At 44.4% G+C, this 23663-nt stretch overlaps 1 protein-coding gene across 1 annotated transcript in view; it reads left to right on the top strand.

Moving 5' to 3' along the window:
- The first annotated feature begins 5084 nt into the window (after positions 1–5084).
- NOL10 (nucleolar protein 10) overlaps positions 5085–23663 on the top strand; it is a 90182-nt gene continuing 71603 nt past the window's right edge. Inside the window, exons 1-8 of the mRNA XM_047845197.1 lie at positions 5085–5259; positions 8256–8301; positions 10775–10873; positions 14175–14252; positions 15609–15646; positions 16859–16995; positions 18192–18257; positions 19624–19684. Coding sequence (XP_047701153.1) covers positions 5194–5259; positions 8256–8301; positions 10775–10873; positions 14175–14252; positions 15609–15646; positions 16859–16995; positions 18192–18257; positions 19624–19684 — 591 coding nt within the window. The 5' untranslated portion in view covers positions 5085–5193. The remainder of the gene's footprint in view (positions 5260–8255; positions 8302–10774; positions 10874–14174; positions 14253–15608; positions 15647–16858; positions 16996–18191; positions 18258–19623; positions 19685–23663) is intronic.

The following is a 23663-nucleotide window of genomic DNA, read 5'->3' as shown; positions in this document are numbered from 1 at the left end:
GGAGCCTGTTTCCGATTCTGTGTCTCCCTCTCTCTCTGCCCCTCCCCCGTTCATGGTCTGTCTCTCTCTGTCCCAAAAATAAATAAACGTTGGAAAACAAAAATTAAAAAAAAAAAGACTTAATTCTTCTTAATGTCTTGCTTGAACACGTACAAGTAAACCCGGCTAAAGTTTATCGTGGTTTTAGTTCTCGCGTCACTGCACAGCAAAACAAACTTCCGCATTATTTTCAGGCAAAACGTTAAAAGTTCACACCAGTGTAATTCAAATTAATTTAATATGGTGGTTGATACCATTTTGATGAAAGCCATCTGCCACTTTGCTAAATGAGTACGTAGCGCTGCATGAATTCTTTTGCATTCCGGGCCGCTACCTGATGGAGTTGATTCGATTTTTTCCATATACGTACTCTGTTTGAACGACCGTAACACCTTCTTTCCCACGGCAGGCCATGACATCGTCGGACTTCTGCTTGGCTCAAACTTGTCCCTATCATGTTACTTCATACCAGCCACCTCCCCTTCTCATCAATGAGGCAAGACAATAAGAGGAGTGACACGTGGCACCAGTGAGCTGTAAACTTAAATGCAAACTTGGCATTGACACTGAATGGTAGTACTCTCAGGAGATGGCCAAGCAGATAATCAGATACGCTCATGTCGGGCTGTTAAAAAGACCGTCATTGAAATACAAACCCCTCTATTTCTTTGAGAATACAACTGTAAGCCCCGGTTTAAGAAACACTGCAGTGAGATTGTATACAATGTTCGATGAGAAACTTAGATATTTGAAGACCTCCTGGGGATGGAGAAGAATGAATGGGAGTTACTGAGGTTTGTAGAGGGAGGGAGTTGAAAGAAGTCAGAAGAGTAGATGTGGAGGCATAAAGAGGTAAGGGGGGGGGGTCTTGTACTTTTCAAGCTGTAAGTAATTCAGCTTGGGGAGTGCGGTGGGTGAGGGGCTGGGTGGGAGAGGGGCTGGGGAGGGGCAGTATGACGTATGGCGATAGGAAGGCCAGAGAGGCCAGCAAAGGTGTGCAGATGTGTTCTTCTAGGTTTGGGAAGAACTGAAGAGTTCTGAGTCGGAGTGTGGTGTGATCCGATTCTCCTGTTAGGGATGGTTTTGTCTCCCGCGGGAGACAGAGACCAGAAAAAAGGATTACGATGGGCCAGGTGAGAGAGGATGAAGGTTTGAACTCTTACAACAACCGTGGGAGTAGAGAAGAGTGGGTCTGACATCTGACAAGTAGAATGGAAAGGATTTGGGGATCGATTGGGCGTGGAGGCAAAGATTGAGAGAGGGATCTTGAACGTTACTCGAAAGTTTCTGCAATGGCACCGAATAACAGGACACGTAAGTTATTTGGAGCCTAAATTTGGCTCCTTTTTTTTTTTTCTAATTTTTTTTTTTCAACGTTTATTTATTTTTGAGACCGGGAGAGGCACAGCACGAACGGGGGAGGGGCAGAGAGAGGGAGACACAGAATCCGAAACGGGCTCCAGGCTCTGAGCTGTCAGCACGGAGCCCGACGCGGGGCTCGAACCCACGGACCGTGAGATCGTGACCTGACCCGAAGTTGGCTGCCTAACCGACTGAGCCACCCAGGCGCCCCTGTAGGTTCTAATATTATCCTCATTTTTCAAATGGGGAAACAGAGGTAGAGAGAGATTAGATTAAATCTCTGTGTCAAGGCTCTCTCTGGGTAGCCAGTGGTAGAATCAGGATTTGGACCCGGGCAATTTGGCTCTAGAGTCCGTTCTCTTAGCTCCAAGCAAAGGCATCTAATTAGCACTTCATTCAAAATTCATCACATCCCAGGAACTGAGTGTTTGTGTTATAGGTGATCCTAGAAACACCAGAGAAACTGCACCGAGCTTTGCCCTTCTGTTCTCAGTGGAAAACAACCCTAGAGTGTGCAGGTCAAACCCTCAGGCCAGTGACTGTGGGGAAGGAGCGGTCTTGGCACTGAGGACCAAGAACACCTTGTTTTATGTTGCAGAAAACACTGTGTTCCCTCGCGTGTGGCTCCTGACTCTAAGCTCCGACATTTCTTGTTAGAGACACAAGATGTTTAATGTTTTTTTATTTATTTTCAAGAGAGAGAGAGAGAGAGAGAGAGAGAGACAGACAGACAGAGCACGAGTGGGGGAGGAGCAGAGAGAGAGGGAGACACAGAATCTGAAACAGGCTCCAGGCTCCGAGCTGTCAGCACAGAGCCCGACGTGGGGCTCGAACCCACAAACCGTGAGATCAGGACCTGAGCCGAAGCTGGACGCTCAACCGACTGAGCCACCCAGACTCTCCGAGACACAAGATGTTTAAATGGATGTGTTTGAAACCATAATCATCTGGAATAGAGATCTGCTGTTTTTAATATTACCAAAGGCCAAGATGTAAGGATCAAAGAATTAGGACTTTGGGTCAGGATGAGCAGTGATAAATTAATCGATTCATTTTTATTAAGGAATACTTATTGAAAGTGTGCCACCTACTAGGCATTGGTTTGGGCCCAGAGAACCCAGAGATGAATTAAGGCTCAGGGTTGCCACCAGGTCAAGATGGAGAGGGTGGTCAGACAAGTACTTTACAGCCCGCAGAGATAATTGCCACAGAACTGCTTCAAAATTATTCAAAATCACCCAAGGATGAGGGAGTGGTGAGGGTGTAAATGAAACATGATGGGTCGTGTGTGCGTTGTTGAAGCTGGGTGATATATACAGGCGTTTCACATACTGTTACGCTTTGGGGGCCCCTGGGGGGCTCAGCCAGTTGCTCGTCCAGCTCTTGATTTCAGCTCAGGTCATGACCTCACAGTCCGTGGGTTCAAGCCCTGCATCGGACTCTGCACTGAGTGCAGATCCTGCTTGGGATTCTCTCTCTCTCTCTCTCTCTCTCTCTCTCTCTCTCTCTCCCCCTCTACCCTTTCCCCAGCCCTTTCACTCTGTCTCTCTAAAATGAAAAAAAAAATTTTTAAATCTAGCAAAAAGATATAATGGCCACAAAGTTATTTATGCAGTACAGTGAATACATAGGAGACTGAGCAAGGTGTTCAAAAGGTGAGTTTTGAGGAGCTGGTAGAATCTGGATATAAGGAGAAATGGAAGGCATTGCAGAATCCAGATTAGCGGAAGCAAAGATTCAAAACTAGAATAATGAAACCAGTACTAATGAAAGAGAAGGCACATTTAGGAGTCAGTGGGAAATCAGATTGTCTGGTGAAATGGCCTTGGGCCCTTAATTATCAAAAATTAGTACAGTAGATCTATATATCTTCTAACACATAGCACTAAGTGAGATACTATTGTGTTTTACAATCAATGGGCTTTTACAATACATTCTCGAAATAATAGAAGTAATCATTTTTGCACAAAAGTATTCAAGATTTCTTGGAAATCATCCTGCATATTTTGGAAAATAAGTGCTTTCTTTTTTTTTTTTTATAAGATTTTTTTTTTAAATTTTTTTTTTCAACGTTTATTTATTTTTGGGAGAGAGAGAGACAGAGCATGAACGGGGGAGGGGCAGAGAGAGAGGGAGACACAGAGTCGGAAACAGGCTCCAGGCTCTGAGCCATCAGCCCAGAGCCCGACGCGGGGCTCGAACTCACGGACCGCAAGATCGTGACCTGGCTGAAGTCGGACGCTTAACCGACTGCGCCACCCAGGCGCCCCACTGTGCTTTCTTTTTTTATGACTTGCTTAACAGACCTATTTTATGATTCTTATGAACCCATGACCTCTCTACCGTGGCATACTGCCTCCCCAAGGAGGTTTCCTGCATATTTCCTCAAAGAAACTCTCAAGCAGAAGATAGAATCTGGAGGGGAACTTTGAGGACAGTTACAACAAAAACAAAATTGCTAAAGCCCCACAGAAGCCCTCGCCTTGCCATGAACGAATAAAAGCCTGTGTCCCAAATGACCCACCTCAGCTACAGGTAAGGGACGTGAATACTATGTTACAATTTTAAACGGACACGTTTGACTGCTGTTAACCGACATTTTCTCCTTAGGTTTTCCTCTGAGCGGAAAATTCTGCACTTCTCACAGCTAGGCAGCAGTAAAGGCAGTTCTCTATGCAGTTGGACAATCAACAGTCTGTGAACTTTCTGAAAATGATATGTAGTCAGGGGCTGTGTCTGTCTGTCGTTGCTGTCACACACGTGTCTCAAAAGACATCAGGTTCCAAAGCACTTCACCCTTGATGTCGACTCCTTTAAAAACAAAAGCAAAAACACATTTTTAAAAAATGTTTATTCACTTTTGGAGCCAGAGTGTGAGCAGGGGAGGGGTAGGAGAGAGAGGGAGACACGGAATCCGAAGCAGGCTCCAGGCTCCGAGCTGTCAGCACAGAGCCTGATGTGGGGCTCGAATTCACGAGCCATGAGATCATGACCTGAGAAATCGGACGCTTAACTCACTGAGCCACCCAGGCGCCCCGACTACTTCTTTATCGTTTTCTTTTTCCTTAGTTTGCTTTTTCTTTTCTTTCGCTCCTTTGTGGATGAGTGTCGAACAAATCTAGACGAAAGTAACATTAAAAAAAAAAAAAAAAAAAAAAGGTTGAGAGAGAGGGGGAGAGAGAAAGGGAAATTCTCCTAAGCAGGCTCTCAGAGCCGGGATCATGCATGACCTGAGACAAAATCATGACTTGGACGATTAACTGACTGAGCCACCCAGGCACCCCCGCAAGTAACATTTTTATACGTCAACTTTAAAGAGCACTTATTTGTAATGTAACGTTGCTGAAAGAAACACGGTGGAGGAGAGAAGAAACCACCCTGAATACTCTGGATTCGCCCAGGGGCTGGATGGGTTCCCTTGACCCAGCTCCCCAGGCCACCGGTCGCCGGCCTGCACCGCCTGCCCCACTCGGGCGGCGACACTTGGGCCAGGATAGCGACCCCAGGAGAGTGTCAACGCACGCACTGCGCAGGGGAGACTGCGCGGCTCCCCGCCCTCCCGCACTCGGGGTGGCCTGGCCAGAGCCCCGCCCCCAGCCGCTCCATTCCATTCGGCCACGCCCCCTCCTCCGGGAACTGGCGCAGTTCCGGCGCCGCGAGTGCGTCATCAGCCGTCGCCAGCGCCGCACGCCGCCCAGTCGCGCCGGGGACACGCTGCGGTTCGGGTGCTCGCGTGTGGCGCGGGGAGAGGGGCTCGCGGAGGAAGGTGGGTCGCCGCTGCTCTGTCCGGCCATGCAGGTGTCCAGCCTCAACGAGGTGAAGATTTACAGTCTCAGCTGCGGCAAGTCCCTGCCTGAGGTGAGGCACTTCGGGGTCCCCCGCCTCTCGAGGCAGCCGCCCCTCTCCTCGGCCCTGGCCTCCGTGTTAGCCTGGCCCTGGCCGGCCTCTGGCTCGGGGAGGCCCGGGGGGCAAGTGGCCGTGCCCGCGGGAGCTGGTCGGTGCCGGTCGTCGAGGACACTGCTGTCCCCGCGCCAGAAGCTGGGCGGCGGGTGATCAGGGGCGATGAGCTTCGCTGGAACTTTTGCAGAGTTCTCTAGAACAGGCGACGCGCGTCCTTTGGGGCTTCTGGGGATGTTCCCAGCTTCTGCCGCACCGAGGAGGAAAGCGTGGACAGATGGGTTGCGGGCATTTCTCCCCCATTTTAATGTCCACGCATCAGCTGTTTGTTGGATTCCTATTGTATGGCAAGTTCTAGAGATAACAGCAAGTGAGCAAGAAAACCCACACAGACTTTGCACCTGCAGACTTCTGTGGTGTAGAGGACAGTGTTTCTGAACCTTGCCGACCTTAACTTGATTTCATCGGGTCTTAGGACCTCAGAGTTTGAAGGAGCTGGGAAAATAGTGATTCTTTTACAGTCGTCTTCTCATGTTTAAGGTATGCAGCAGATCCAGCGATGGCAAGGGTGAGTTGTCCAAGCTCACACATCTATGATCTGCGGCTTGTTTTTTTTTAAATTTCTTATAAGCGATGAGCAAGCCTCTGTCCAGGCACTGCCAGTGGGAAGAAACTTCTAGCAGAAGCTCATTTCCATTTTAAGATTACTTGCTAGATACTGGTGTTGAAACTTGCGATTTTATAGCATGCAGGTGTTAGTTCCACTCTTGCCCTTAGAAATCTGAATAAACGAAGAGCTGTTTCTTCTTCGCTGTGCCTGCCCCCGAAAGATCTGGAGTCTGTGATTAGAGTCTGCCTTACTTTTCAGAATTCAGGCCAGCTAATTCCTCATCTTCCGACTCTTCGTCACACAGCATGATCTTTCTCGTTTTGGTCATTCTGCGCATTTGTTGAGAAGTAACTACGTGCCGGTAGCCCTGTTCTGAGTGTTGGGATACATGGTGATAAGTTTCCCTGTAGGGGGGAAGGAGAAGTGAGCAAACAGGAAGACAGCTTCGATGAATGGACTAGAAGAGAGCGTTGTGAATTTAAGAAACAAAATTACATGAACATATGGGAGGGGGAAAAAAGAGAGAGGGGAACAAACCACAGAGACTCTTACGATAGAGAACAAATTGGGGGTTGCTGGAGGGAGGTGGTGGGGGGATGGGCTAGATGGGTGATGGGCACTAAGGAGGGCACTTGTTGGGATGAGCGCTGGTGTTATATGTAAGTGACTGATCACTGAGTTTTACTCCTGAAACCAATGTTACGCTGTATGTCAGCTAACTAGAATTTATCTCTTTTTTTTTTATTTAAATTTTTTTTTTCAACGTTTTTTATTTATTTTTGGGACAGAGAGAGACAGAGCATGAACGGGGGAGGGGCAGAGAGAGAGGGAGACACAGAATCGGAAACAGGCTCCAGGCTCTGAGCCATCAGCTCAGAGCCCGACGCGGGGCTCGAACTCACGGACCGCGAGATCGTGACCTGAGCTGAAGTCGGACGCTTAACCGACTGCGCCACCCAGGCGCCCCTCAGCTAACTAGAATTTAAATAAAAGTTGGGAAAGAAGAAAGAGTGTTGTGGCGAAAGTGGTCAGAGAATGTTTTGGATAAAGCCTTCAGGGAAGGCCTCTCTATAAGAGGTGATAATTTGAGCAGAAACTTGGATAATGAAAAGACGGGGAGCGAGTTTTCAGTGTTGAGAGAACAGAAAGCGTAAATGTCCCCAACTGGGAATGCCCTTGGCATGTTGGAGAAGCCGAAGAGGCGCGGGTGTGGCTGTGGCATGCTATGGGGAGACAGTGGGGGCAGGTAAGGCTGGAGAGGTGGGCCTGGTAGGCTCAAGTGGGAAGTTAGGGTGTTCCCGCCAGTGCTGTTGGAAGCTTTCATCCGAGCTGCTTTGTGCAAACGACTGTGGCCGGGGAGGCCTCACGAATGGGGAGGAGGTAGCTAGGCCTCCTGAAAGACTTGGGCTTTAGAATTACGCCGTCTGCTAAATTGAGCTACGTTAATTTCAGAAGAAAATCTGCTCCCAGAGGTGCCTGGGTGGCGCAGTCAGTTGAGCGTCTGACTCTTGATTTTGACTCAGGTCCCGATCCCGAGGGTCATGGGATGGAGCGCGAGTCAGGCTCCACGCTGAGCATGAAGCCTACTTAAGATTCTCACTCTCCCTCTGCCGTTCACCTGGTTTGCGTGCTCGCTCGCGCTCTCTGTCTCAAAAAAAAAAAAAAAAGATCTGTCAGTGAGTATGACTTAAAAGCATCATTTCCGTATTATCAAGTGTCAGCTATTTGCTTAATGATCTAGTTTTGTTCCTTGTAAAAAATATGCTCAAGAAACTTTCTCCTTTTAATGGTTTGCTTTTTAATATTTGACCTAAATAAAGTTGTTCCATATATTAGTGGTAACCCTCCTAATATTTGAGGCTTATTACTTTCCCAATGAATTCGTTTTCTCTTGGGTAGAACATAGTGGTTCTAAAATGTCTAGGGGCGCCTGGGTAGCTCAGTCGGTTAAGCATCTGACTTCAGCTCAGGTCATGATCTCATGGTTTGTGGGTTTGAGCCCCATGTCCGGCTCTTTGCTGTCAGCACCTAGAGCCTGCTTTGGATTCTGTGTCTCCCTCTCTCTGCCCCTCCCCTGGCTCACGCTCTGTTTCTCTCAAAGATAAATAAACACTAAAAAAATAATAAATAAAATGAATAAAATGTATTGTCTAATATATGTAAGTATATACAAGAAAAAAAAAAAAAACCCCGGGGGATATGTTAACAGGGTTGGGATTATAGAATCTTTTCACTTCCTCTGTTAATATATTCCTGTAACGTTTTAACTTTTTTAATGTGAGCACTTTGGTAAGCAGGAAAGCAAAGTAAATCTGTTTTAAAATAAAGTCTCTTCATTTTCTTTAAGTGGCTTTCTGACAGGAAGAAGAGAGCACTACAGAAGAAGGATGTCGGTGAGTATGTTTTTCCCCACCCTGGCTACGTGCACGACCTATGCAACAGTGCTTTCACACATTTGTTACCATATTTAAGTGGAGGTTGACAAAGATACAGGGCAGTTAAAAAGTGGGAAATAAACTTTTTGCCCTTTTCCTTCCTAAAAACCTTTCGTGGTGGTTGATATGTTCCTGGTGGGTGTGAGGTTGAATTCTACCTACTTAAAATGAGTTAGCCTGTTAACGATTTCACGGATAGTAGTGGAAGAGACAAGATTCCTGGGTCGGAGATGAGAACCCCAGCTTGGCACAGCAGATGGCACGAGCATCGGCGTATCTCTGCCAGCTCCCCTTGCCCTGAGTCCCACAGGGACACTCAGCACGGCCCAGGTGGCTGCAGGCACACGGGGTCTGTGTTGCAGCTGAGCCACACCTAGCTCGGGAAGTCCGCTGCTTCTGTAGCCGCAGTGAGCAAGCCTGCCGTCTGTCCAGAGGAGACACGTTCCCTTACCCATCAGGGTTCTCGGCCGCGCAGACACCCCTGAGAGATGGCTCAGGTGAAGGCGCGACCGGGGCACGGCAGTCTTGCCGGACCTAGCAAGGTGGGCGGGGGTGCGGGAGACCCGAGGAAGGCCGTCTCTCCTAGCAGGGCCGTGACTGCTTTGTTCTCCAGCACGTCAGCATCTTTTTCATAAAGGATAATTGCAGAAAATTTACATTCTTTAATTTATACTGGCTGGGAAGAATAGGGAAAGATAGAAGATGAGTTGTTCTTTTGAGGGAGGGGCAGATCGCAGCTCCCGGGCATCCCACTGTGTAGCTGGGTCGCCTTGTCACCTTAGAGGCGACCTTTATGCGCCCGGATGTTCGTCTCACGTTAGCTGCCAGAATTCGGGTGTCACACTGAATCGTTCTTTTCCGGATTCATAAGTTTAAGGCATTGATCAGTTTTGTTTCGAACAGATTTTTGGCAAATTTTCTCCATTACAGCTTGTCACATGTGAAAGATGATTTATCTTTCCATATGTGTTGTTTAAATTAGTCTCTAAAAATCAAAGACTAAGGTGTCGGAAGGGATTTCTGTGTGTGAGATAAATACCCCAAAGCAAGCATCTTGGAAGAGGCGGCTTTGTGTAGATAGTTCTAAAGTTAGAAAACGGAAACTTTGAATCCAAGGAAAACAAGAACTGCCCCTTTCGTAATGTTCACTGATTCTGATTTCTTCTGACCACTCCCCCCTCCCCCACGTTCTACCCAGTGGCCTAGAGTGTAGAAAAGAGATTCAGATTACTTAGAGGAAAAACTGTTCATCAACCCTTTCTCTCAGCCCATCTCAAAACTATCATGTGTCTTTCATATTGAGTGGGCCATTCCTACTCAGTTGGTTTGAATCTTATATTTGGGTTTAATTTAATAAGCAAGGCAGTAATGTGCCATGGAGTCATAAATGGTCCTTGCAGTAGACACATTGTGTGGATTGTAGAAAGGAACCAGGTTTTGTGAGAGTCCGTGTTCACGCCTTTTGATCCAGAGAGATTGCTCTAAATCTTAATCCAGTCTGGGTCCTCTTGACTCAGAACCCTGGTGCCAACAGAGGCAAAGTCAGCTTGCCAGCAGTTTCTTACATAAACTTAGGATTTTGAAGATTTAAATTAAAAACAATTTTTTTAATGTTTGTTTTTGAAGGAGAGAGAGAAAGAGAGAGACACAGAGCGTGAGTAGGGGAGGGGCAGAGGGGGAGATGCACAATCTGGAAGCAGGCTCTAGGCTCCAAGCTGTTAGCATGGAGCCTGACATGGGGCTCGAACTCACAAGCTGTGAGATCATGACCTGAGCCGAAGTCAGACGCCCCACCGACTGAGCCGCCCAGGCACCCCTAAACTTATTTAGGAGGAAAAAAATGGTAAGATTTTTGTCTCAGCCGTGACTGAGTAATGATAGTGGTATAATATTTGTTGTGTTCCCCCCTTATCTGGCTCTTGAAACTGGATGTTTGATATACCACTGTGGACATTTTTTTTTTTTTTTTCAATTAGTGATGATACTTTTTAAAAAGTAAAAAATACTGGGGCGCCTGGGTGGCTCAGTCGGTTAAGTGTCCGACTTCGGCCCGGGTCACGATCTCACAGTTCGTGAGTTCGAGTCCCGTGTCGGGCTCTGTGCTGACAGCTCGGAGCCTGGAGCCTGCTTCGGATCCTGCGTCTCCCTCTCTCGCTGCACCTCCCCCGCTCATGCTTGCACTCTGTCTCTGTCAAAAATAAATAAAAACTTAAAAAAATTTTTTTTAAAGTAAAAAATACTAAGCTTAGAAAGCTAAGGTATGAGCTAAGAAAAAGCCTTCCTGTGTGATGGGTGGGGCTGTATTCCAAGGCTTGGAGGCACTGGGACATTGTTGACCTGTTCAAGTGACTGTTCTGCATGCTGGGTCTTAGGAGATAAAAAAAATGAGCATCTGGTCGTGAAATCAGTTCTTTACTTCCTGTCTTTGCAGATGTCCGTAGGAGAATTGAACTTATTCAGGATTTTGAAATGCCTACCGTTTGTACCACTATTAAGGTGTCAAAAGATGGACAGTATATCTTAGCAACTGGTAAGCATGTTTTTGGTTACGACTTACGTACATTTCCTAGCAGGAAATGCTAGTGTGGGAAAGGTCGCTTTTTTTTTTTTTTTCCAACGTTTATTTATTTTTGGGACAGAGAGAGACAGAGCATGAACGGGGGAGGGGCAGAGAGAGAGGGAGACACAGAATCGGAAGCAGGCTCCAGGCTCCGAGCCGTCAGCCCAGAGCCCGACTCGGGGCTCGAGCTCACGGACCGCGAGATCATGACCTGGCTGAAGTCGGACGCTTAACCGACTGCGCCACCCAGGCGCCCCGAAAGGTTGCTTTTTTTAATTACCTTAACGTTTTAGCATAAAAATTTTCAAACATACGGAAATACTGGAAAAATTGTAAGGTGAACATCCTTTTACCCACCACCTAGATTCTCAGTAGTATGTTGCTGGATCATATCTGTCCATCTCTGTCCATCCATCAATCCATCCTTTTTTTTTAATCCTGTTTTTTTGTTTTTTTTTTAAACATTTATTTATTGCTGAGAGACAGCATGAGCAGGGGGAGGGGCAAAGAGGGAGGGAGACACAGAATCCAAAGCAGGCTCCGGGCTCTGAGCTGTCAGCACAGAGCCCGACGTGGGGCTTGAACCCACAAACTGCGAGATCATGACCCGAGCCTAAGTAAGATGCTTAACCGACTGAGCCCCCCAGGCGCCCCCATCCCGTTTTTTGATGCATTTCAGAGCAGGTTGCAGATACCAGTATACTTTTCCCATAAATACCTCAGCATGTGTACCATTAACCAGACCGTATTTATCTACGGCTTTTCTTTTAGGTAGATTTACATGCAGTGAAACGCACAGATCTTTTGAGGAGTTTTGACAGACGCATTCACCTATGTAGGCGAAACCCCAGTTAAGATCTAGAACTTTCCTCTCACCCAGAAACTTCTTTCATGCCCCTCACAGTCCATCCTGATCCCACCCATGCACCGGCAACCACTGCTCTGTGGGAAACTTGATGTAACTGTAGTCACACGCTGCATATTCTTTTTATGTGAGATCTTTTTTCTTAGGTCTTTGAGATGCGTCCATGCTGGCACAGGTGTCAGTGGTTTTTTCTTTTTACCAAATAGTATTTCTTCATAAGAACGTACTAGAGTTTATCCGTCCATTCTCCATTTGCTGGACACCTGGACTGTTTTCATTTTTTAGTATTATTAATAAAGCACGGTGGACAATGTTACACAGGCTTGTTTTGGAGGACATTGCTGGGCCGTAGGGTAGATGTATGTTTCGCGTTAATGAGCGGCCACCAGACTTTTTCCAAGGCAGTCAAGATCATTTTACATTCCTACCAACAATGAATGAAAGTTCCGGGAAGGGTTGCTTTTAACATAATTTTCTGTGTAATGGACTAATATTTTTTATGCCACTAACATTCTATATTAGTAGTATTTATTCGTTAGTATCAAAAAGCCCTGAAATATAGGTAACTTTTAACATGTTATAATTTAGAAGAGCATTATCCAGTGTGTGTTTTGACTGTGATCGTGGTACCTAAATCCTGTGTATTGTGCACTTTTTTTTTTTTTTGCTGACTTAACATTATATCCATTTATATCTCCTTTCCAAACACTTGCTTATTTGACAGAACTTTTATACATCTATATGCCAGTCTCTTTTGTTCCGTGCTGATGATTGTCTCACTAACACATTGCTTAGTCTCCAGTTCATATGTATGAATTATATATACTGTATATGGTTTAAATATGTAAACAGTTATATAATATATAACATGTGTTATGTGTGTGTATATTTGTATGTTATACTGCATAACCATTAAAAAAATTTTTTTTTTGTTAATGTTTATTTTTTTTTTTTTTTTATTTTTTTTTTTAAATTTTTTTTTTTCAACGTTTATTCATTTTTGGGACAGAGAGAGACAGAGCATGAACAGGGGAGGGGCAGAGAGAGAGGGAGACACAGAATCGGAAACAGGCTCCAGGCTCTGAGCCATCAGCCCAGAGCCTGACGCGGGGCTCGAACTCCCAGACCGCGAGATCGTGACCTGGCTGAAGTCGGACGCTTAACCGACTGCGCCACCCAGGCGCCCCTGTTAATGTTTATTTTTGAGAGACAGAGACAGCATGAGTGGGAGAGGGCAGAGAGAGAGAGAGGGAGAGAGAGAGAGAGAGAGAGAGAGAGGGAGACCCAGAATCTGAAGCAGGCTCCAGGCTCTAGGCTCTGAGCTGTCAGCACCGAGCCCGACACGGGGCGAACTCACGAGCTGTGAGATCATGACCTGAGCTGAAGTCCGACGCTCAACTGACTGAGCCACCCAGGCGCCCCCTACTACATATTATTTTTAAATGAGGTCTCAGGGATTCGAGAACTACCTCATTCCTTTATTTAAAAAAAAAATCTTTTGGCTTTAAAGACCAGTCTTTTTCTCTTTTTGATTGCAAACACGATAAACTTATAAAACACGCAAACATTACAGAATTGCAGAAGACAAAATGCGAAATGCCCTAGAATTTGCTCTTCACGGGGATCATCACCGTGCTTCTGCCAGCTTCTTCTGTCCATGGTGCTTATGCCGTCAGTGTTGACTTACACAGACGTGAGACCCTAGGCGCCACTCTGGGGCGCTTGCCTGTGCTCTCTGCCCTGTCTCTCGTCCTCGGTGGCATGTTGTGGTGGCTTTCCCCGTTGGCACAGGCCTGGGCCATCCTCTCGTGAGCCATGTGATGATTGGCCATCATTTATTGAACCATTTCCACGTCAGTATGCGTTTTATTTGCGCTCAGTTTTTGGCCAGTTGTAAACAGCGCTGCGGGAAACACCCTTTGTGTCTTTGGCACACTTGTGGGTGTGTTTCTCCAGGATAAACTTGTATCAGTTGAAATACAGATTCAAGGTGTACAAACATCACATATTTTACAGATTTGCCAGATTGTCCTCCAGAGAAGTTTATGCTAATCACCAAGTGTATGAGAGTGCCTTTTTAACACTCTCACCTACACAGATATTAACCGTCTTTTAATCTTTGCCATTCTGACGGACGGTAACTGTCTCATTGTTTTTGTCTACTTAGATTATTTGTGAAGTTTAGTAGTTACATGTATTTCATTTTCTATGACCTGCTTGTTTATCTACTTTGCTGGTTTTCTCCTTGGGATGCTGGGGAGGGCTGCTTTTAAATTCTTTTTCTTTCATGTGGTTATAATGAATCCTACTTACTTCTAAACAAAAAGTGCACTTAACCTGTCTGCAGGATATTGCCAGTGAAAAGTACCTCCTTTAGGCTTTACATCACGTTAATCTTTTTTATAGGAACATATAAACCTCGGGTTCGATGTTATGACACCTATCAATTATCCTTGAAGTTTGAAAGGTGTTTAGATTCAGAAGGTAAGTAAGAGATTAAATTTGAATTCATGAAAATAGCATTTTTATATGTGGATAGTTGTCTTCTTTTTAAATTTCTTTAAAATTGATTTTGAGAGAGGGAGGGAGAGGGTGCACATGTACTAGCGGGGGGAGGGGCAGAGAGAAGGAGGGGCAGAGAGAGAATTCCAAGGAGGCCCCACGCTGCTCGAACTCACACACTGAGATCATGACCCGAGCCAAAATCAAGAGTCAGACACCTAGCCGCTGAGACACCCAGGCGCCCTAACTCTTCTGCTTTTTAAAATGGGAATGCGTTGTGTGTTAGTTTTCTTTGCTGTGTAACAAATTCCCATGAGTGTGGCAGCTTAAAACATCCATTCGTTAGCTCGTAGCCCTGTAGGTGAAGTTCATCCAGGCTGTGCCGTGTTCTGTGCTCGGTGCTGACCTCTGGGTGTCAGCCAGGCCCACCCGGCTCTTACTCGGAGGCCCTGGGCAAGAACCCGCTTCGCAGCTTTCCGCTTGTCGGCAGAATGCAGTCTGTTGTGCTTGTAGGGCCGAGGCTCCCGTTTCCTGGCAGCCGCGGCCTGTGTTCCTTGCCACCTGGTCTTCGCCTCTAAGCCAGCACCTGGTCGTTGGGTCCGTGTCCTGCTTCGAGTCTCTCTCCCACTTCCCCTTCTGCCGGCAGCAGCAGAAAACTCTGATTTTAAAGGGCTCACGTGATGATAAATCCCCCCTTCGCCATCTCCTGCGATGTAGTCACAGGAGGCTCCCCGCATTCATAGGCTCCGTCCACTCGGCAGAGAAGGCGACTGACTGCACAGGGGGGAGGGCAGGAAATAAGCAGGTGTTTCTGTCAGGCTGCTGGGGTTTGGGGTCGAGAGAAAACAGGTAATGGGCTAAGTATTCTTCAGCTTGTTTTACCCATTCCTTTTTGAAAACAGTACAAGCTCCACATGCCGTTTGTACTCTTTATGTTTAGTGGGTGAATGAATAAAAAGCTGCTGTTCTCTTTTTTAAAGAAATAATTTTCTTAACGTTCTTCTATGTCTGTTTTGGGCATCTCAGACAAACTGGTAGAATTTAGAAGTTATGTTTTGTGAGTTTATTTAATTAGCTTCAGTTCTGCAGAAAATCTGGTTGATCTGCGTTGAGAAATTATAAAGCTTTTAATTTTCCATTTGGTGTTTTGGGGTCAATATAATATGGCAGCTTTCTTGTTTTATGGAAGGACAAAAAAGGGGGGGGGGGATCCGGTGTTTATATATAGTTTGTACATAGTTTTTGTGTTGAATTGGAACCTTTGCCTCAGGTTTGCATTGTTATGAAGACTGTGGATTGGTAATTGTAATTTTTCTTAACTGTTTTCTTGTTTTTCAGTTGTCACCTTTGAAACTTTGTCTGATGACTATTCAAAGGTACGCTTGATAGTATTGGGTCCTCAAGAAGTCATGAGAAGTATTTTTGTAATGTTCCTGTTGTTACATTAAAAATAGCTGTGTGGTAAAATAAAACCTATTATTTTCTATGAATATATTTTTTAGTTTGACACATGTGTGATATATAGAATATCTTTTAAAAGGACAGTGATAGCGATAGCCTTTGGCCAGTCTAATACCAAAATAAGTTTCCTGGATCGCATATGAAACTTCATCTGTGTTGTCAAGAATGGTTAGCGGCCATCTTTTTTAGACCATGTTAGATTGTAGATTTGTGATTTTTAATTTTTACATTGACACTGGTGTTATTTGCCAAGCTGCTTTCGTATGTGAAAAGTAAAATAACATTGTTACATGCTTAATTTTCTTAACACTGCAAATAGGTAGTTGTGGAACAGTTCTGAGACAGCTCGAAACACAGCTAAATATATATATTTTTTTCTTTTCTTTTTTGGTCCCATTAGTCCGTCTCTCAACCCTTAGGTCGTTTTCGGTAGTTACAAAGTTGTCAGTAGAGTACCTCATTCAATTTAAAATTAAAATTTTTTGAAAATAAAATAAAAGTTTAGTGACGTCAGATGTCATCTGGAAGGAAAATTGAATTTTCTGAGCTGATGTGGCTTTATGTATTGTCCTCAGTTCGGAGACTGGAGCCCAGTTGATTCTTTTGCCTGTGGTGGTCATTAATCATGTGTTTGGGGACATGCCATTTTATAGTGTATTTTTCCCTAGATATTGATGGATTTGCTTCTAAATACCATCTGCAGTTTCTAAGATACCTTTGTAATATGTTAACGTTAGGTTGATACAGGGAGTTTATCAAACCCTGAGTGGTAATTGTGAGATGATTAAACTGTGTTCTTCAGGAAAGTAAGAGATTACTCTCTGAAGTTGCCAAACATTGCTCTGTGCTCTAAAGTGCCGGGGCCAGGTGCACGAAGGGCATTTGTTTTCAGTCTGTCTCAGAGGGCAAGAAAAGCTTTCCTGGGGTGCAAGAAGGCATTAAGGAGGCAGGGCAGAGGTTTGATTCTTAGTCCCGGTCCTTGGTCACCATGGAGACTTGTGAGACTTGTGTCACACAGAGCGGGTGAGAGAGATCACAGTTTCTCCTGCTTTGTCGGTTCTAGTGATGATGAAATAAATGCTTTTCCTAGAAACCTCAGCAAACTGATTTTCTTCTTTCATTTTCAGATTGTTTTTTTACATAATGATAGATACATCGAATTTCACTCACAATCGGGTTTTTACTACAAAACCAGAATACCAAAGTTCGGGAGAGATTTCTCCTACCACTATCCGTCCTGTGACTTGTACTTTGTTGGCGCGAGGTATTGGGGCTGATCACCTTGGCTTTCTCCTTTCCGCCTCCAACTTCTGTTCTTAAAATCGAGGAGAGGAATCAAGAGAGGGATAAGACATGGTCCCTCAAAGGGTATAGTTCCAAAGTAACTGCTCACTTAGAAATTGACTTTTATTAGCGGCGTGCTCTGAGTCTGGAGCAACGTGGGTGCCTAATAGCGGTCTTAGTGGTGGTGAAGTCGGTTGCGGAACCCCATCGCATGACGTTTTGAAACCTCATTCTTATTTTTTTTATTAAAAAAAAATTTTTTTTTTTTAACGTTTATTTATTTTTGAGACAGAGACAGAGCATGAACGGGGGAGGGGCAGAGAGAGAGGGAGACACAGAATCTGAAACAGGCTCCAGACTCTGAGCTGTCAGCCCAGAGCCTGACGCGGGGCTCGAACTCACGGACCGCGAGATCGTGACCTGAGCCGAAGTCGGCCGCTTAACCGACTGAGCCACCCAGGCGCCCCTAATCTTTATTTTTAAGACAGAGAAGGAAAGACAGAGTGCAAGCAGGGGAGGGGCAGAGAGAAAGGGAGACACAGAATCCGAAGCAGGCTCCAGGCTCTGGGCTGTCAGCACAGAGCCTGACACGGGGCTCAAACTCATGAAAGCAAGTTCATGACCTGAGCCAAAGTCAGATGCCCAACTGACTGAGCCACCCAGGCGCCCCTGAAACCTCATTTTTAAATACCACCTTCTATATGATGATAAAAATGGTAAATCATTTTAGAAAATTGGGAGAATATTTTCAAAAGGATGAATGAAAAAACCCCATAATCATGTCGCCTTAATAGTGTTTTATTGTATTTCTTCTAGTCTTATATATACCTATAGATCCATTTTGGATCTTGGATTCTCTGTGTTTTTAAATAATATTCTTCTTAATAAGTTCATAATATTTCCTTGTCACGTGAGTTGTTTAAATCACTTTTATACGTGAACAGACTCACAAATAAGGTGATTATTGTTTAGGCTTAAGATACATTTTGGTGTTTTTGGAGAGAAGTAATGCCTTGTAAGCCAGAAATGTATATATGTATGTATGTATGTGTGTATATGTATGTATATGTGTATATATATATATATATATATATATATGTTTCCAAAATTTATATTTACTTGAAGCAAAGTTCATTGCCATTTGCCAGCTTTCTAACTTTATTCATTACTTTGCAGCTCTGAAGTTTATAGATTAAATTTAGAACAAGGACGGTACTTGAACCCTCTACAGACGGATGCTGCGTGAGTGTCTTGTCAGAATCCGGGTGTTTCTCTCGGCCAGGAGGGGGAGCCAGACGCTCAAGTTATCAGATAGCTTGTTGCATTTAAGCAGAGCTCTGGGCAACTTGGTTAAAAAGAGTTTCAATTTGTCTTGAACATAAAATTCACCAGAAGACCTGGTGGTTTCTTTAAACTTTCAATTTTATTGGCAGACTAGAAAATTTTTATAACTCACTAAGAAGTCCGGTTTATTGTTCTTTGCAGTGTTCTTTAAATTCTCATGATTTTGTTCTGTGCTAGTAATCTCTCGTGGAGACATTTTGAATTCACTTGGAGTTTCATTTTTAAAATTTTATTTTTTGTGTTTTTGCTGGCAGACGTTTTCGGTTTTTTCAAGTTTTCCTTTGATCATACATTATAGTCTACATTTTTGTCTTATTCAAAGAGAAATCCTTAAGAATACATTTGTCATAATCATAATATTGAGTAACAGTAAGAGTGATAATAGTGAAAAGACTCTGTGCCAGATATTATTCAGCATTTTATATGTATTAGCTCATTTTAAACTGATAACAATTTTACGGTAGGTACTATTAGTATCTCCATCTTATAGACAGGACTGCTCAGGCGCAGAGAGGGTAAGACCACGGTCACATAGCTAGTAAGGGGTAGAAGCTAGATTACTTCTCCTCCAAGTGTATAAAGAACTTGTTGGGTTTTCCTTATCGCTTTGAAAAGGTTTTTAAAGGTTGGAAGGACATGTGGTGACAAAGACTAGGTAGACCCTGGCTAATGTTTTCACATTGGCTTGCAGCGCTCTTATTTTCGTTAAAAAAACAAAACTAGAGTAGCTTCCTGATGTGTTGTTGAATAATAAAAAGTTACCTGCTCTTTCGCTGCACACTTCCCTGTTTATGGTAGCTATTACTTATTTGTTGAGTGTCTTGTCTGGATGCTGTGCCGCGCGTTTTGTAAATTTTTTCATGTAACCCTCACACAACCAAAAGAGGTGGGTGAAGTATCCGTTTTAAAGAAAAAGAAAAGGAAGCCTCGATGAGTATGCCCGGCCCAAGCTAGTCTGGTCTCAGGACTGGCTTAGTGGTTGCCCGTGTTCCTTCTGCCGGGGGAGAAAACACGGAGAAAGTCGAATGAGCCTTGATTCTCATGGTGGGAGATAGTATTTCAGAGGGAATTCCTCTCTTGTCTCATCTGCCTGGCAGATTGAGTGTCCTTCATTTCTGGTGTTTTTTCACGCGCGGGTCAGTGAGGAAGAACTTGCATGTTTTCTTTCTGCACAAGACTGGGCTGTTTATGTAGAAAGTTCACCGAGTATCCCTTCCGCCTAAAATAAATAATAAAGCTTTCCGTTGTTGCTTTCCTGTTTTAGGGAGAATAATGTGTGTGACATAAACTCAGTGCATGGCTTGTTTGCCACAGGAACAATAGAGGTAAGCATATGTTGCCTTTATTTTTTTAAATATTTGTTTCACATTTGATGACGAGTGGAGTTTTACTCAAAGACAGAGTTGCTTGTGGAGCCCGGGGGCCCAGTCAGTTCAGCATCCGACTTCAGCTCAGGTCATGATCTCAGTGGTTCATGAGTTCGAGCCCCGTACAGGGCTCGCTGCTGTCAGTGTAGAGCCCACCTTGGAGCCTCTGTCTTCCTCTCTCACTGCTCCTCCCCCTCCCTCTCTCTCAATGAATAAACACCGGAAACAAAAAAAAGGACCGAGTTACTTGTTCTCAGCAGGGTGCCAGTGGAGCCACAGGCTACTGGTTGCTGCTTGTATGGAACATTGGTACCGCTCCACGGTGTTTCTGTTGCTGCAGACTGCCCCCTCGTGCATCTCATCTGGCTTTGACATTGATCATCAGGAGCCAGACGAGCATCACCAGCTCCACGGGACCAGCGGCTGTGCCACAGCCAGCCTTTTTCTTAACTGGAGGCGCTCTGTCCCGGAGTCCCGGCTCTCTGATACTTACTGGTTTTACAACAGAATTAATTGCCCTGAGGCTTAGTTTCCTCATCGAAGAACTGCAGGTGACACCACCTTGCCAGCTTTATAGAGGTGCTGGTGAGAACCCCGTGAGATGCGCCATGCGGAAGCACCCTACGCCGTAGAGGCGAGTGGGATTGTGATTTGTATATCCTGCGTAGTAGCATTCGGGAAATACACAGCATTTTCCTTTTAAACTGCAGTGCTTTTGAATCCCTGTTCTTCATGCTTGTCAAGAATTTTCCTAGATTTGCGTAAAAAAATTTTTAATGTTTAGAGAGCGAGAGAGAGGGACAGAACACGAGTTGGGACAGGGCAGAGAGAGAGGGAGACACAGAATCCGAAGCAGGCTCCAGGCTCCGAGCTGTCGGCACAGAGCCTGACGTGGGGCTCGAACCCACAAACTGTGAGATCATGACCTGAGCTGAAGCTGGACCCTTAACAGACTAAGCCACCCAGGCGCCCCTAGATTTGCATTTTTAATTACAATAGATAATCCTAGTAAAAAAAAAAAAGGTCAGAAACATATTATTGAAAAAATGTCATCTTGTACTTTCCAGTCACCAAATCCTACAGCCAGAGTTAATTCTTTAATGTTTCTTTCTAGGTATATGCAGGTATACGTACGTGTTAGGTATTTTTGAAGTTTTTTACAAAGATGAAATTACATACTGTAGCTCTTCATTTGCTTTTTTTTAACATAATAGTATAGACCATGCATCTTTATACATTTGTACTTATTAAAATGCTAAACTAATTTTGAAAAACTGATGGCTAGGATTCCTTTGTTAGAATGTACTGTAGTTGATTAACCCAGTCCCATGTGGATGAAATTTAGGTCTCTTCTCAAGTTATTTATTTATTTATTTAAAGTTTATTTATTTTTGACAGAGAGAGAAAAAGAGCATGAGTGGGGGAGGGACAGAGAGAGAGAGAGAGGGAGACAAAGAATCTGAAGCAGGCTCCAGGCTCTGAGCTGTGAGCACAGAGCCCTGTGTGGGGCTCAAACTCATGAACCACGAGATCATGACCTGAGCTGGAGTCAGACGCTCAACCGACTGAGCCACCCAGGTGCCCCTATTTATTTAAGTTTGTTCATTTTGAGAGACAGAGAGAGAGAGAGTACTGTGTGCAATCTGGGGAGGGGCAGGAAGACAGGGAGAGAGAGAATCTCAAGCAGGCTCCACACTGTCAGCGCAGAGCTAACCTGGGGCTCAATCAAACAAACTGTGAAATCATGACCTGAGCCTAAATCAAGAGTCAGACGCCCAGACTGAGCCACCCAGGCGCACTTCTCATCAAATTATTTTTATGTTAAAAGATTAGGATTCGAAATGGACACAGTTGGCCTAATGAAAATACATAAAACTGTGTTGAATGTATTATAATAGTATTGTGCCTAAATCAGGCCAATGAAGTATTCTCTTGGTAAGTACTTTTCTTGAGATTACCAAGGGGAGGTTTTAAAAGATTTTCTTCGGAAAAATAGTTTTTTTGTTTTTTTGTTTTTTTCAACGTTTTTTTAATTTATTTTTGGGACAGAGAGAGACAGAGCATGAACGGGGGAGGGGCAGAGAGAGAGGGAGACACAGAATCGGAAACAGGCTCCAGGCTCCGAGCCATCAGCCCAGAGCCCGATGCGGGGCTCGAACTCACGGACCGCGAGATCGTGACCTGGCTGAAGTCGGACGCCTAACCGACTGCGCCACCCAGGCGCCCCAGTTTTGTTTTTTTTTAATGTTTATTTATTTTTGAGACCAAGAGAGACAGAGCATGAATGGGGGAGGGTCAGAGGGAGAGGGAGACACAGACTCCGAAGCAGGCTCCAGGCTCCGAGCTGTCAGCACAGAGCCCGACGTGGGGCTCGAACTCACGGACCGTGAGATCGTGACCTGAGCCAAAGTCGGACACTTAACCGACTGAGCCACCCAGGCGCCCCTGGAAAAGTAGTTTTTAAATAGAGTCCTCACAGACCAGTTTACTCCTTACGATACTTGCCCTGTAAGAGAAGGTATCCACCAGAGCAGGCTACTCCCTCACCAGCTGTTGGTTAGGCCTGTCCCTGAGGGGAGACTGGACCCGCTCTTGAAATTCCTGGATTACTGATTACCAGGGAGCTTGACATTTGGTCTGCATAGTCAGACCAGACTTCCACAGTCACTTTTACATGAAGTCGGATATTCCATGTTGGGTTTTTATTTTGTCTGTGACAGGTGTTATTACTTACTGTCAGAATCAAACAATAAGGGCTTGCGTTTTGTGCTTTTCGGAGTACGTAAGAGTGCGGGCTTTAGCAACAAATATTCAAATTTAGGTCACACAGAGCCGTTATGGTTAAAAAAAAAAAAAAGTTTGTATTTACTCTGGAATTTATCTGCATACCTGTTTTTTTGTTTTTGCAACGTGATTTTTCTTTTTTCTGTCCATAAAGCCTGTTAACTCATTTTGAGAAGGCATGAAGGCCAGACCACTTGGAATTTCTTGCTGCATGATGTCTGAGATTTCCTTTATTTATCTTTGTGACAGACACGTTTGTAATAACACTGAATGACTCACGAGGTCAAGCCTTTCAAGGATGTTTGAGGTCTTACTTTTTAAGGTGGTTGTTATAGCAAACAGTTTTTTAAAAAATCTTTATGTTTTTTTATCATCACAAAATTGAGTAAATACAGAAGAGTAAAAAGGGAGAAGCATAGTTCCCTTTCTGCCTACCCCAGTCCTGTTTCCTTCCACTTCCTAAACACTGTTAATGATTCGTTGTGTGTCCTCTCAGGGTTTTCTGTGTTAGCACAGTCATTTTTCTAAAACAGACAGTGGGATCATACCTTTTTTTTTTTTTTATGAGACCGAGGGAGAGCCTCTTAAGCAGGCTCCAAGATGGGGGGCCTCAATCCCATGACCCTGAGATCATGACCTGAGCTGAAGTCAAGAGTTGGATGCATAACTCCTGGATTGAGCCACCCAGGTGCCCCCCATACTATTTTCTTTAAGTAAACTTTTTTTTACCTGACAGATTGTGGACGCATTTCTAGTATATGCACATCTAAGTCATTCTTTTCAGTGATCACGTAGTATTCTTAGATGGGTTATGCCACTTGTTCCCTTACTCTGTTGGTTGCAGTTCTCATTTTGTTTTTTTCACGTTTTGCTTTATTTGCTCTATTTGCTTAATTTCTTGCTTTTTATTTTTAAAAAAATCTGAAAATCTGAAAACTTCACTTTCTGCAAAGTTGAAAACATAGTTCACTAATCACTTATATACATTTTGCACATTTGCTTTCTTTTGCTATAAAAATGCATGTGTATTATACGAAATACGTTTTTTGAGCCATTTGGAAACAAGTTGCAGACATTATGATATTTTAGCCCTAAATACTTCTGAAATGTTTTTCTTAAATTTTTTTTTTCAACGTTTATTTATTTTTTGGGG

This window comes from Prionailurus viverrinus, unplaced genomic scaffold (genome assembly GCF_022837055.1).
Source record: "Prionailurus viverrinus isolate Anna unplaced genomic scaffold, UM_Priviv_1.0 scaffold_33, whole genome shotgun sequence".
Lineage (NCBI taxonomy): Eukaryota > Metazoa > Chordata > Mammalia > Carnivora > Felidae > Prionailurus > Prionailurus viverrinus.
This window is presented reverse-complemented; position numbering and strand designations above follow the sequence as displayed.